The sequence below is a fragment of the Leuciscus leuciscus genome (assembly GCF_965113295.1).
Source record: "Leuciscus leuciscus genome assembly, chromosome: 4".
Classification (NCBI taxonomy): domain Eukaryota; kingdom Metazoa; phylum Chordata; class Actinopteri; order Cypriniformes; family Leuciscidae; genus Leuciscus; species Leuciscus leuciscus.
Window position 1 is genome coordinate 18,211,147 of NC_138728.1, and position 14,422 is coordinate 18,225,568.

Below are 14,422 nucleotides of genomic sequence, written 5' to 3' on the forward strand. Positions count from 1 at the left end.
TAAAATAAATTATTATTATTTATATAAAATTAAAGTGTTTTATTAAATAAATTGCATAAAATAATTCACACATTATATATATATATATATATATATATATATTATATATTACATATTTTAATATATCATTTTAATTAAATTATAATAGTATTATTTTTAATATATTCATTATATGATGACATTATTTTAAGTTATTAAAAATAATGCTATAATATGATGAACAAATTAATATTAACTGAATGATTATATCTCATAAAAAATTTATTTTATATAAATACAATAAATTATATTATTAATGTTTTATATAAAATTATATAAAATGTATTAAATAATTAAATAAAACATTATTATAATATTTTAATATAATATTAGTTTTTTTATTGTATTACTATAATAGCATTATTTTCAATATAGTCATTATACGATTACATTATTCTAAATGTATTAAACTAAAAAAGTACAATGACTGTTTTTTCAGTAAAAAATTACTGAAAAACACCAGAGCGTTAAGCATGTATAAGCAAAATAGTATATAAGCAGATATTTTATACATTTTGAGAATCAATGTATTATGTTTTTATTATTTTTTAAAGGACTTTAGTATTTGCTAAGCATTTAAAAACCATGCATTAATCAGTCCTTCTTTTCTTTGTGTGCAGGTGAAGCTGAGCGATCGTGTGGTGTCCACCAATCACGGTTTGCTCATCCGTTCGGTGCATTCTTCAGACCAGGGCCTGTACTACTGTCTGGCAACAGAGAATGGCTTCAAGCGCACTCTGGCTAAGATCCGTCTGCAGGTTCTGAGCGAGGCTCTGGTCAGCGCCCTGAGCAATAAACAGCAGTCACCCTGGAGCTGGGCAGCCGCACTGCACCCTAAAGCCCTGGTCTCGGCCTTCAGCCCGGCTGAGACGCTGGCCATGCACCAATACTGCAAGGAACGCAAGCAGATGCAGAGTCTGCAGAACATACAGAGCCCCATGAGAGGCGATCTGGGCAAACTCAAACCCCTGCTGGAACACAGGAAGAGCAGGAACCGCCGGAACCACTTACTAGAGGCATAGAGGTGGAACATAGTGGAAGGAGATGGATGTAGAGATGATGAAAAGGAATAAAGACATGCATCAGGAGAAAACTCGAGTGGAAAATAGAGGAGGAGAATGTTGGAGAAGATTCCTCCAATATGAACCTTAACTGTTTTTTTTTTCTTCAAGCTCAAAGCATCTCAGGTGCTTCCTGTATTGCAGTCATATATATATATATATATATATGAGGAACGGCCAGAGCAGAAGACAATGAGAAATCCTCAAACACACACACATGCTAATCTGTGTTTCATGCTACATAATGCAAGATGCCATATGTCATACAGTAGTGCAGAACAAACCAGAAAGTAACGCAAAGTCATTTAAGACCCAGCTAAATGGTTTGACAAGCATGGCTCATCCTTTTAAATAGCCAATAGTCTTTAGTTTACGTCACAGCAATGAACCATTATTTGCTTTTTGCTAATGCTAGCCAAAGGCAGGTGGTACCAACTAAAGGGACATTCTCATTCTAAAGAGCATTTTGATTGGACAAAATGTAGCATATGCTCCTGAGCGCAAGATGAGTCATCAATATCTTTGGTTTGTTTACCTAAAGAGAAAGACTTGAATGTGCATATTATGTTAAACGTTTATGTTGTCAAATTTTAGGAGTATACCAGCGTTAGCATTAGCCTCAAAGCTAACAGACAAGGACTAAAACTAACAAAATTTTCAGTTTTGGTTTCTAGTACTACATATCGAATAACATTTTTATCAGATATGGATCATGAGAGTGTTTTGTGTAAACTAGCACTAGCATTAGTCTCTAATTAGTCTCTACATTTCAATTTGAATTTTTAGGTACATATAGCTGCTAAAAGTTGTCAACATTTAGAAGCAAAGACACATTAGCTTCTAAGCTCAAATAAATGGATTAGAAATGGAATTTCATGAGAATATGAAAGCAGTTTTAACTTTTAGACAAACACTAACATTAGCATTAGCCTCAAAGCTAACAGAAATGGACTAAAGGTCACACAATTTCAATTTTAATTAGGATTTCTTGGTACATACCACATATTCTTGGCACTTTCTCAAGTACTTACTCATCTCAAGTAAAGTAAAAGCTTGTTTTCTAACAAATTAATTGTTCATTGTGACTGAATGGATCATGAGAATTCTTCTTGGACGCACTGACCAAAGTACATCAGCCCAGCTGCACCACAGATGTTCATAAGGGAAGAGAAGATGGTTTGGAGACATTTCAAACTGTACCAGACAGGTGGCTCTCTGAGCCCATAAAAATGTAAAGAGTGTTGTGTGTTTGCCCAGTGTGCTTTGAGAAACATCAATAATCCAAATACATAACTGCTTCCTTATGGATAGTTCAACCCCCCGAAAGTTTCATCGTCATTTACTCACCCTCACGACCTTCCAAACACGCAGGACTTTAAGGAGCTTGACAGTCACTAGTCATGCTTTCATTGCATGGAAAAGAGCAGTGTGAACATTCTTCAAAATATCTTCTTTTGTCTTTCCTGAAAGAAAGAATGACATAAGAGTAAATTAAGACTTTGGGTGAACTATTGGTTTAAAATGTGAGTGTATGTGCACGTTTTCCTCTTTTATTAATATGGTATACTGAACCACAATAAATCAGTCAAAGGCCCGTTTACACCCATGACAATAACTATAATGATAACAATAAAGATATAGTTTTAATTTTAGTTGATGAATGATAAAAACATTGACAGCAAATCAGAATACATCCTACTTTAAAGAGCTTGAGCCTTTAAAACTGCAGACGACGTCTTGTCTGTTGGTGTGGACGCTAATGTAGTTATTCTACAGTAGTTATCTTTATAGTTATGCTTGGTGTGAATAGGCCTTAAAGCAGATTTTTTTTTTGTATGGTAGATTTACTCAAGCCCCAGTAATACCATAGTATTTAATTCACGCAAGGATAGGCCCAATGAGGCATGTGATCATGCATGTTGTTTAATTGTTATACAGACACATGTTTGATGATGTTGGGAATGAATGATATGTTAATGAATTCTGGTTTGCTCAGTGTGAACAGTGATTGTCTCTCATTTTAGATGATGTATAGCATTGTACAGCTTACAATTTTGGATTGATGTCTGTGTAACTTATATTTTGTTTTTGTATTTTGAATGTCTGTAAATAGTTTAAAAGTTCAGCTCTAAAAACATGCTATTAGATGCATTACATTCACATCTATACATTTTTTTCCTCTGGAATTTAATTTTTATGCCAAACTTGAGATGTTTTTGACGTAATCTGCATTTCGCAGAAGTTTCATGTTTTAGTTTTTTTGCTGTGGCATTTTTTACCCTCTATAAATGGCATTTGGAGTAACGATATAATAACGTTTTAATATTATACTATAGAAAATATGCTGTATTCCCTGTGAATGTTAATGATAATTTTATTTTATTAAATGTCTTGATTCGTGTATTCCTATTTATTAATAATATAAGATTGAACAACTGCATTAAACAACTTCAACATGTCATGTTTTAGGACTCTTTACAAGAGAATCAGAGAATTCCTTTATATTTGTAGTACCGAAATATATTCACATTCAATTCATGACTTTAACAGTCAAATTAAGTTGTTGAAGTTATGAGGACAATAATGGAACGTGAAAACCAACTTCACAGAACAGTTGTTCACATTGAATTTTTCAAGAGAGTGACTGGAACCCACACTCTTAAATTTCCAGGACTTTTCTGTTCGGTTAATATGTTGTGTGAACGGAACCGTGTTGGACAGTTGTCTGTCACGTAACTTAACGGTGAAAGCGCCATCGTCTCGTATGTGTTGGGTTTCATGTGTGTTTTTGGTAACTTACAGAGTTTTAGACCCAGTCATCTTCCACCGGAGCTGCTCCAGTCAGTTTTATGGTCAGTCTTCACGCAGGTACTAAATTTGCTATCGGTTAATTACTGTAATTGACTGATAAACTCGCGCCATAGCCTACCGGCTACAGGTGACGTTCAACAGTCAGTTATCGCGAGATTAGAAAACATCGGACAGGTTAAGAGTCGCAGCTGTTATAAAATGCAAACACGTAGCCAATATCGACTTTGATAGTCATACAATTTACAATGTTACCTTGTACAAACATAAGTTACCTTTTCTGCCCCATTTAGACAGCGGATATACTCTACTACACTGTAAAAAAATATATATTTTCATGATTTATCAAATTTTTTCATTTGTTCAGTCAGTGTATTAACTCAAATTTTTAATTTCAATGAACTCAGAATTATAAGGCAACCAGGTTACTTACTTTAAACCAACAATATTTTTGTGTAATAGATCTGTATATTATTATTCAATTGTTTATTACAGTACATAATCGTATATAAATTATATAACATTCCCTGTCCCTTATCTTAAGTCTGCTTTGACTGCTTATAGCCTATATTATAAAAATAACATTTAAAGCAATTTTTCCTTAGGGCCTGATTTAACTGCTTTATGATGGCAGATAAATGGATGATATCTTAACATTATAATACTAAAATCAATTGTTTTAAACGCTACAAGATAATTTAGGTACCACAGCTTTATAATGGACAGCATGAAAATGAATACGCAATTTATTTTGAGATTTACTAAAGATTACATTCAATGCTGTTATTAAATTATTAGTGTTTTTAAAGATCGATTTTGGGTGAGCATATGATGGTGCATGGACGTTAAAACAGGGTAAATGATATACTATTACCAACAAACTAAAAAAATTACTTTAATGCCAACCAATTATCAATACGGTTCTGATGTACTGTGTATATAATGCATTATATATGGCCTCATGTAACTCGAGAAGTTATCAGAATGTTATTATTTTATCCAAGCCTGTATTCCAAAGTATAAACCTACATGCTGTTTGCTCTGGCCTTTACCACTTAAAAACCCAAAGGTCAAACCAGAGCAGAAAAGCAAGTCGGAGATGACCAGTGGTGCTTCATAATTCATAAAGCAGAGAGAGGTTGCTCCCAGCCCTACTTTTAATATTAAACAAGCCCCTGTGTCCCACTCAACCACCGGCCTCTTATTCTACAATCCCTCCCATTTTGATTTAGCGGCCATTGGAGAGTGGAAAATAAATCGTATGGATTTACAGGGAATAACAGAGAAATCTGTTCCAGAATTTCTGCTGTTTCTCTGTTCTTCAGCCTGGTTGTTCTTACGCATGAGAAGCTAAAACTTGATATGTGATTTGAGACATGTATAAAGCAACAACTATGCAAATAGTACAGAAAAGATTTACAGAAAAAGAAAAAAAAAAGAAAACAATGAGGCCAAGTTTCACAGTTCTTTGTTTTACTGAAATTCTGCCGACATACAAAACTATTTCAAATTTAAATCAACCACAGTATGACCACATAAATGCAGGATATTTACCCTGATAACTATTGAAAGTATGACTTGATACAATATCAAGCAAATACAAAGGAAATAATTTTGCTCCTCAAAATTGCAGAGTATCTAAATGATATAAATAGAATTGCGATACTCTGAGCTCAAATAACAATTACAATATACAATTCCCCCAAAGGGTGCTATCAAAAATCAAAGACACAAAGCACCAAGCATCCCTCCCTTTATGCAATCAAACTACGTTTATTTTTTTTGGTGCACATCACCACTATCAATCCGATCATACAGCTGACAAATATGATGGAGCCGACCACTATAAGTCCGATCTGAAACCCCTCCAGCAGGTCCAATCGAGAAATCAGCTCTTTCTTGAACATGTCGGCCGTCTTGTCGTCCAGGACTGCAGTCTAACACAAATAAGAGACAGAAAGCACACTAGTCAGCAGCGAGGCGACACCTAATCCTGCTCTGATGAGACAATCAGATGATCCAGGGGTCAGACATGTGTGAGATTAGCTGTTTATGGACCGTAATAATTCTCATAATATATCAGATGTAAGATTTCAGAAAGTACTTCGTTGGTCCCAGTGGGTCTAAAGTACTTAGTGGAGATAACGGATCTAGAGAGGGCTTATTCTATCTAAATGCTATATTCATAACCCACAGCATACAATCACGCACTATACATGACACATTTGCATATATTATAAACTTTTGCCTGTTATATATACCTTGGGTCAATTGTTGAACCTAAACACTTTAGTTGGACCTGAATGCTTTATTTGGCCTAAATGTTTTATATGAGCTTAAATGATTTAATTGGATCTATATGCTTTAATTCTACCTAAATGTTTTATATAATCCTAAATTATTTAGTTGGACTTAAATGGTTTAATTCAACCTAAATGTTTATTTTTTGATTTTTTATGTTTTAATTAATGTCAAGAAAAATACAATGATAAATATTTGAATAAAAAAATAAAATAATAATAATACATTATATATATATATATATATATATATATATATATATATATATATATATATATACACATATATATATATATATATATAAAATTCATTTTTTATTAATAAATATAAAATATAATTTAAAATATAATTTATTTAAAAATGAATTATGTATTTTTTATACTAATACATATACAATACATCATTCAGTGCATTTTGCCTGTACATCAATTTATCTTATTGTTATGCCATCGCAGATTAAAATCCATAAATCAAAATATTTGTTGCATTGATGAAGAAAAGGCTCAGCACTCATGTCTCTATCGCCTGTTGCCTCAATGGTGTCCAGTGTGTTTGGGCGGATTGCCAGCAACAGCCATTTTAGGATTGTTTGTGATTTGGTCCTAGTGACATGCTGGTTTTAGCGCTGAGATACTTTGTGAAACACTCTTAGAGCAAAAATGTAAGTCTTAAAATGACACGCCCATTAAGAGTTTCCCCTAAATCAGGAAGATAGGAGCTACTTTTAGCCTTAAGATGTTTTGTGAATACGGCCCCTGGTTTCTTTATTGGACTCTTATGCCTTAGCTGGACCGAACCGCTTTAAAGGGATAGTTCACTTTGAAATTAATTTTTGGTATGTTTTAGCTTACCTCAAGGGCATCCAAGATGTAGGTGTCTTTTTTTCCGCAGTAGTTTCAATTTTGATATTTTTAGGTCAAACCGTTCTTGTCTGTCAGTCATATAATGCAGGTCGATGGTCACTGTCTCAAAGAGCATGCACAGAGTCCAAATTAAAACAATTCCCCGTCGTCCAAATTAAACAATTCCCCATCGTAAGTACACATTGATGGCCTAAGACACGAAACGAGCGGTTTGTGTGAGAAAACGAACAGTATTTATATCGTTTTTACCGCTTATACACAGCCATGTCCGAGTGATCTGATCTGACGTGTACGCAGACTGGTGCATAGATATATACACTAGATGTCGCCTTAAAGACATTCGTTCCAATGAACTGCCGTAGACAAGGCGACATCTGTGTTCGTTCTTTCGTTTCGTGTCTTAGGCCATCAATGTGTACTTACGATGGGGAATTGTTTAATTTGGACGACGGGGAATTGTTTTAATTTGGACTCTGTGCTTGTGTTTTGAGATAATGACCATAGACCTGCATTATATGACTGACAGACAAGAACGGTTTGACCTAAAAATATCAAAATTGAAACTACTGCGGAAAAAAAGACACCTACATCTTGGATGCCCTTGAGGTAAGCTAAAACATACCAAAAATTTATTTCAAAGTGAACTATCCCTTTAAATAGATTTTAGCACTCACCTCATTCACCCACAAAATAGGGAAAACTGTGTAACTTGTGATGTTGTTCAAAATTCTGTGAGAAAAAAGACATGATGTTAGGCCAGGCATTTATGAATTTTAGCAAAGCGCACAGGCATTCATGACAACGTGTGATGTCTGTTTACATACACAATATCATTCGATGGGCCGTACATCATGTTGAGCTGAAGCCTTTTTGCAAATCTCATAGTGAAACCCGTAATCTACAAATGACACAAAATGCATAACCATTATATTATCCTATCATCAAGCTTCCTGCTTTTAAAGAAAGAAAACGTATGTAAAGTGAAATGAGCTCCTCACCGGTTCCACGTCCAAAAATATGGAGTGCTCATCAGGGTTTGGATTCAGTCCGATCACTGACTGGATGAGATCATCGGAGCCATAGAGGAAGTGGGGTAGAGAGAGGTATACTGGGGTTCCTGTGGGCAAATTCACAAATGAAATTGTGAAGGACTAATGCATTCAATACATTTCAGTCTCGACTGACTTTATAAGAGGCTCAAAGCACTGACCTCTACACGCAGTGAGGTCGAGAAGTCCTGCCATAGAGCAGTTTTTGGTGATCACCAGGTCTGTACAGTAGCACTGGTTATCTGGGTTGACCAATGGAGAGGCCAGAGCTTCAGCAGGCAACATGTACCGATACACATCAATTCCCTTCAGGTCCACAGTGCTCTCATATACAGCAGATATTGACCTAGAAGACAAGCATAAGATTTATTGCAAAGGGGCAAGGTGTGCTTCATCACATTAATTCATTAATTAATGATTTGTCCACTATCATACTGTTTGACAACCAGAAAGTGTCCACATACTTTTTGTCTTCAGTTTTATAATTGATGTAATACACAAAACTTTGGGGGCGGTAAGATTGAATGTTTTTGAAAGAAGTCTCTTATGCTGACCAAGGCTAATTTAATTGTTTAGAAATACAGTAAAACAGTAATCTTGTGGAATATTAGTACAATTTTAAATGTTTTCTATGTGAATATTAAAATATAATGTAATTCCTTTGATGAAAGCTTCGTTACTCCAGTCTTCAGTGTAACATAATCCTTCAGAAATCATTCTAATATGCTGATTTGGTGCTTAAGAAACATTTCTTATTATTATTAATGTTGAAAACTGTTCTACTGATTAATATTTTTGTGGAAACCATAGTTAATTATTTATTTTTTATTAATAGAAAGTTCAAAAGAACAGCATTTACTGTCGCTTTTGATCAATTTAATGCATCCTTGCTAAATAAAAGTATTAATTTCTTTTTTTTAAATCGTACTGACCCCAAACTTTTAAGCGATAGTGTATATTAATTGTTTTATATTTTTTATTGTATTCATTTTTTTCCCCATTATATTACATTAATATTTTTGTGGCATATTTTGTGCTATATATTTGAAAATAAGTGCCATTTAATTGAATATATTTGTGTATATACTGTATATATATGCAATAACATTTTTAAGTGTGTTGTAAGTGTGTTAAGTGTCTAAATGCTTTTTTAACTATTGTGTATGCATGAATGAAAACTTGAGGAAAAAAAATGTTCAGTCTCTAATACATTTTTAACACTTACAGCATCACTTATGACTAAAAGAAAAAAGACACTGTCTAGCTTTGATCTCCTCCAGTCACAGATGATGTATTATGATGAAAGTGAAGGATTGTTGGCATTGCTAGAATCTTTTCTGACATCTCTGACCCTGCAGAAGAAAATGAGTGGCCTGACCTCTGGTGGTAATGACAAACAAAAGAGTGGACGCATGAAACGCACTTGGATTCATTATAACTTATCAGGATTCCAGATCAAATCTAATCGGATGGGAAGAGATGAAAGTCCATGGAGGTAACGGGACTTTAATCGAGAGCATAATATGAGAACATTGCTGATGTGTGACATTTCAAAATACTGTATATAGTAGCCTCATAAAATATGTGGACACTAATGTCACACGTAATGTATAAATGTCATACACAATGTCAAACTAAATGGCATTTATTGTAAAGAATGCTAGCATAAGCACAGTTTTGAAGCAAATCATTTTGAAGTTTGTTAAATGACAAATCAATAGATATACTGTTCAGAAGGACATTTTGTGGTTGTCTAACATTAGTAAAAGACACATCATGTTGTTGAAACAGCTGTTTGCAGATGATTTGGTTTCATATTTTGTTCTATAAGGCACTGATATAATTTATAAATGTGGTTTAAGTACTTTTTCTACTGATTAACATAGGGAACGAACTGAAAATACCTGCAGATATCAGAAGAAAAGAAGTATAGATGTTCTTTCTTGTCCAGGAACGGGTGGAAGGAGGAACCATCTGTTGACATATGAATACAAAAGTGAATAACAATTAAATAATGTAAAAGAAATCAGAATAAATTGTGACTTAAAAGTGCTGAAGGCCCTATAATTAGATGATAACCAGATGCAAAACTTTTATTTCTTTATTGGACACGTCTACCACAATTTTAGGCCAACAGCTTTTTGTGACAGAAGTCATACCATATATTTTCATATGTCAATAGTAACATAATTACAATTAATTCAATATAAATGTAATATATTAGAGGTAAACTTGCCTGTTCCGTTTATCATGTTGCAATAAGAGTCATTCCAGTAACTCAGTGATCTGTGCAACAGTTTTTTTTGTTAGTCTGTGTTTTACTAATGTTGGATTTAATATATGAATGTGATTAATTGATTTAATATATGAATGTGATTAATTGGAAAAAAAAAAGAAAAGAAAAATAAGAAAGACATTTATTGACAATTGGTGAACCACATCTACATTTGCGGTCTGGGTCATTTGTATTCTAGAGAACAACAAACAGCAACAACTCAAAGAATCACATACTGTATATGTTCCATGTTGCACATATTCTTCATGCTAATGTAACATACTTACGTTTCACCCATCCAGCGTTCAATCGTGGCTACCTTTTTGATGTCATCTTTGCCTGTGAACACAGTGTATGGTCCATCGGTGGTGTCATTGTACTAAAAGAAAAAAGCAAAGTACTTTCTCTTGAACATTAATGCATAAATAACACAATAAATAGGGCAATACCAACTAGGAACATAAGCATTTTTAAACTGATTTAAAAACCTTCAGAATGAAAAGTTTTCTGGCTTTTTCATGCATCTTTAATCATTACATAGGGCATTCTTATTTTTGGTATTCTTACATACATGTAAAATGAAATTGGTCTTGGTCATGTTCAAATTTGCAAATGATATTGCACACTCACAACACAATACATCTTATCTAATTGCAGTTTTTCTGTGTATACTGTATACTTTATCAATCAATAAAGGTCCTTTATTTGCAAGTGAATGCCATCATGTGTTGTCATCCTTACTGGATAGAAAACTCCCAACATGGTGTTCAGCATTGGGTCTTTGTAGCCCCACAACAACTCCTTAACAGTCCTTTTCTGGAAAAGTTTGGAATTGGATCTTTGGATAAACAAATTTGCCAATTTATGATCAAGTAAAGCGTAGACACCCTGGAAGAGAAGAAAATAAAGACTGATTAAGTATGGAATCATAAATTCATCTGCCTAATAAAACCTTGAAATCAACAACTGTATTCAGCCTCAAGCAAAGTTTATTTGCGTTTATTACTTGTAAAGCACTTTTATCTGATTAAACATCACCAGTAATTATAAATATAAGCTATAACCGTGAATATGGGATGATGATTATACAACTTTGTTAGTTATGCATTAACATACAGAGTCAAGTGCTGTGCTGCCTTTGGACAGATAATTGCAGATATCAACATATTATCTTTTGATTTGGCAAACAATGACTGACTTGCTTTAGAACTGACAACCAATGCTGAAACAGTCTAATCTATATGACGGGTCAGTACGTGAGTGAAAAGAGTTAAAGATTAATATTACATAATGTTATATATATATGTATATGTATATACATATATATATATATTACTAAAACAGTAATATTTTTTATTATTATATACATTTAAATAACAGTTCATATACTTAAAAATATAATTTATTCCTGTGATGGCAAAGCTGAATTCTCAGCCGCCATTGCTCGAGGATTACTCATCACATTAATTTGGCATGGAGAACTAGGGAGGAAAAGAGACGAGGAGGAAGACAGGAGGGCAGAGAGGAATGGCAAGAGACGGTTGTTAAAATACATACTGCTACAGCCAGGTTTAGTGATGTGAATATGTCATCCTCTGTTCCTACTGACATGTCAGGCTCAAAGATGGCTCCATACGGCAGCACAAAGGACACAGTGAAGTTGTCATAGAAGGTGATATTTCTTTTGGGGATAAAACGTGTCCTGGAAGACAACAGAGTAGGATGAGAACACATCAGACCACTAGGAAATACATCATGACCATTTAGTGGCTTAAAATTGCAATAAAAATGCTAGATATGTGGTGTTTTACTGGTCATATTAGAGAGTAATGTCATATTTTAAGAATATATAATATGTGACTTTTTTTTTGTATCCTTGGTAATTAAGCCAATTGATGCTAATGTACAATCCATTTAAAATGTAAAGGTAATATAATTAAATAACATTTAAATATGTGAAATAGTATTTATATATTAAAAAATGTGCAACAGTACTCACTATACATTCTTTAAACTACTGCTATTTATATTACTTTAGTACATGACAAGGACGGAGTGTCACATTTGTCTTAGATTAGACAAGCATCACCCCATCAGATAAACTTATCAACATATAAACGGCATGACAAAACTTTTGAACAAGCTTGAAGTGCATTATGTTGATACTGTGTTTTTTTAGCAGGCTTAAGTCTTAGAAGTAGGCAAAAATAGTCTATACTTTAGGCAAAAGTCTGATGTACTGAGATTCTTTCTGCTTTATTTCACACGGAGACGGAGATCTAGTCAAGTAAATTTGAAAGATCAAGAAGCAAATTTCCTGGATTTTCTTAAAGAGAAAAATAAGAATGGTTTGTTTACATGAGTATGTATCTATATGGCCACAAGCCTTACCTGTACGTGTACGGCCCTTTCTGCACCAGCACAGGTTTGGCCCCTTGCCTTACAACTTCATCGGGGTTCTGAACGTTAAACAGCCAGAACTGCCTGTATATTGCTACATCAACAGACGTCCAGGTGTCATATGCTAAAGTCCCGTTTTCCAACACTGTTTCCTTTAGAGACACAAAACACACTTGGTATTAGATACTCTATACATATTTTATACCTTTTAATACTTAAAAATAGGGGAGAGTGGGGCAAGTTGTCACAATCCAATGAATATTTCTCAACATGAGTTTATTTTCAGTCCATTTCTGTATAGGCACACACCTTAAAATCTTGGCTGTAATAATGCTATTGAACATTTCTAATGTTTTTGACTCAGAAGAAAAATACAGCTTATTTAACACACACGATCACTGACCTTGACACTATGAGGCAAGACAAGAACCTGCTGTTTAAATGTCTTACATTCACACAATATATATTTAAATTGTATTAGATGTAATTTTAATGGCTTTTTAGCCTATAATTTAAACATTATGACAGTTCATGATTAATTAAAATTCTAATCAATAGATTCTTACATTTATAAAATAAAAAAAATAAAAAATGCCCTTGACCCCAAAACCCCATTTTATTTAATCTTGTACATAATTAAGAGTACGTTGTACCCAACATGGGCTGTTCCCAAATTATTCATAATATTTCTCCACAGCAACTTCATCATGTACCGTATCTGTCTGTCTGGAGTATCTGCAAACGCATGTGCGCCGAATACTGATATGCAAAAACGACGGCTTACCTTGTTGACGGTGTTTTCAATGACCATATCGCCCACCGGGAAGAGAATCCCACCCAGCACGGCGATCAGGGCGCCCAGCACGGCCCCTGTGATGAGCGCGCATCTCTGATCACAGCAGGTCATGATGGCGAGCACGAGCAGCAGCCTGGACCAACACTGACCGGCGGCGCGGCAGGTGCGAGCATTAGGTCGCCCAGGGAATTATGTAAGTTCCAGGGATCGAAGGTTGTAGAGGAGGAGATAGAGGACTGGATTGCCGTTTATCACACCCGGAGGAGACCCTCGTTAGACGGAGTTATCTCCGCGCGATAACGCACTGCTGGGCGGGGAGCGGGCGCGTAACACACGGCATTACAGATGCCAAGGCCAATTCCACTTTCAGTCGAGAGCTGATGTTTACAAATGTTTAGATTCAAAAGTGACTTTGAAATATCTATATCGACTTCGAAAAGATCCAGATGACTTGGAAAACTCACAACTTGGAAAAGTGTCAAAAGAAAAGAACATTTTCTGTTTTAGAATATAGCCATAAGAAATGTAATATAACAACATGTAGGCTAATAGGATTTCATATTATTAGCTTTTAACTTTTTTAATTTTGACTTTAACTCACTTTGAACATGAAAGGAACTGAATATAATAGATGTTAATAGAACAGAATATTACATAGCCATGTATAAAATAAAATTTAAAAGACGAATATAGAATATAATCCAATACAATTTCAGATCACTGAATGCTTGATCCATATTTGTCAATTGGGATATTTTGGACAGCCATAAAAAATAAAATAGATATACAGAATAGACCACTGAATGCCACAATTGACGAATCAGAATCAA

General features: G+C 34.2%; 2 protein-coding genes across 3 annotated transcripts in view; one reads left to right on the plus strand and one right to left on the minus strand.

Moving 5' to 3' along the window:
- sema3c (sema domain, immunoglobulin domain (Ig), short basic domain, secreted, (semaphorin) 3C) overlaps nucleotides 1-3,503 on the plus strand; it is a 58,144-nt gene extending 54,641 nt beyond the window's left edge. The window contains exons 18-19 of one of the 2 annotated variants that reach the window (XR_014205738.1): nucleotides 660-1,655; nucleotides 1,695-3,503. Coding sequence is in view for 1 of the 2 variants with exons in the window: in XM_082168212.1 (XP_082024338.1) it covers nucleotides 660-1,061 (402 nt within the window). In the remaining variant the exon portion in view is untranslated. Of the gene's footprint in view, nucleotides 1-659 lie in introns of both variants that reach the window. The other variant, XM_082168212.1, reaches the window with a different exon arrangement.
- Nucleotides 3,504-5,341: 1,838 nt separating this feature from the next.
- cd36 (CD36 molecule (CD36 blood group)) lies at nucleotides 5,342-13,834 on the minus strand. Its single transcript, XM_082168156.1, has 12 exons — nucleotides 13,581-13,834; nucleotides 12,788-12,948; nucleotides 11,954-12,098; nucleotides 11,138-11,284; nucleotides 10,684-10,775; nucleotides 10,358-10,407; nucleotides 10,026-10,095; nucleotides 8,283-8,467; nucleotides 8,071-8,189; nucleotides 7,897-7,970; nucleotides 7,747-7,801; nucleotides 5,342-5,845 (listed from the first exon to the last, which is right to left on the minus strand). The coding sequence occupies exons 1-12, from the start codon at nucleotides 13,701-13,703 to the stop codon at nucleotides 5,663-5,665; spliced, it is 1,404 nt and encodes a 467-aa protein (XP_082024282.1). The 5' UTR covers nucleotides 13,704-13,834; the 3' UTR covers nucleotides 5,342-5,662.
- Nucleotides 13,835-14,422: the final 588 nt, after the last annotated feature.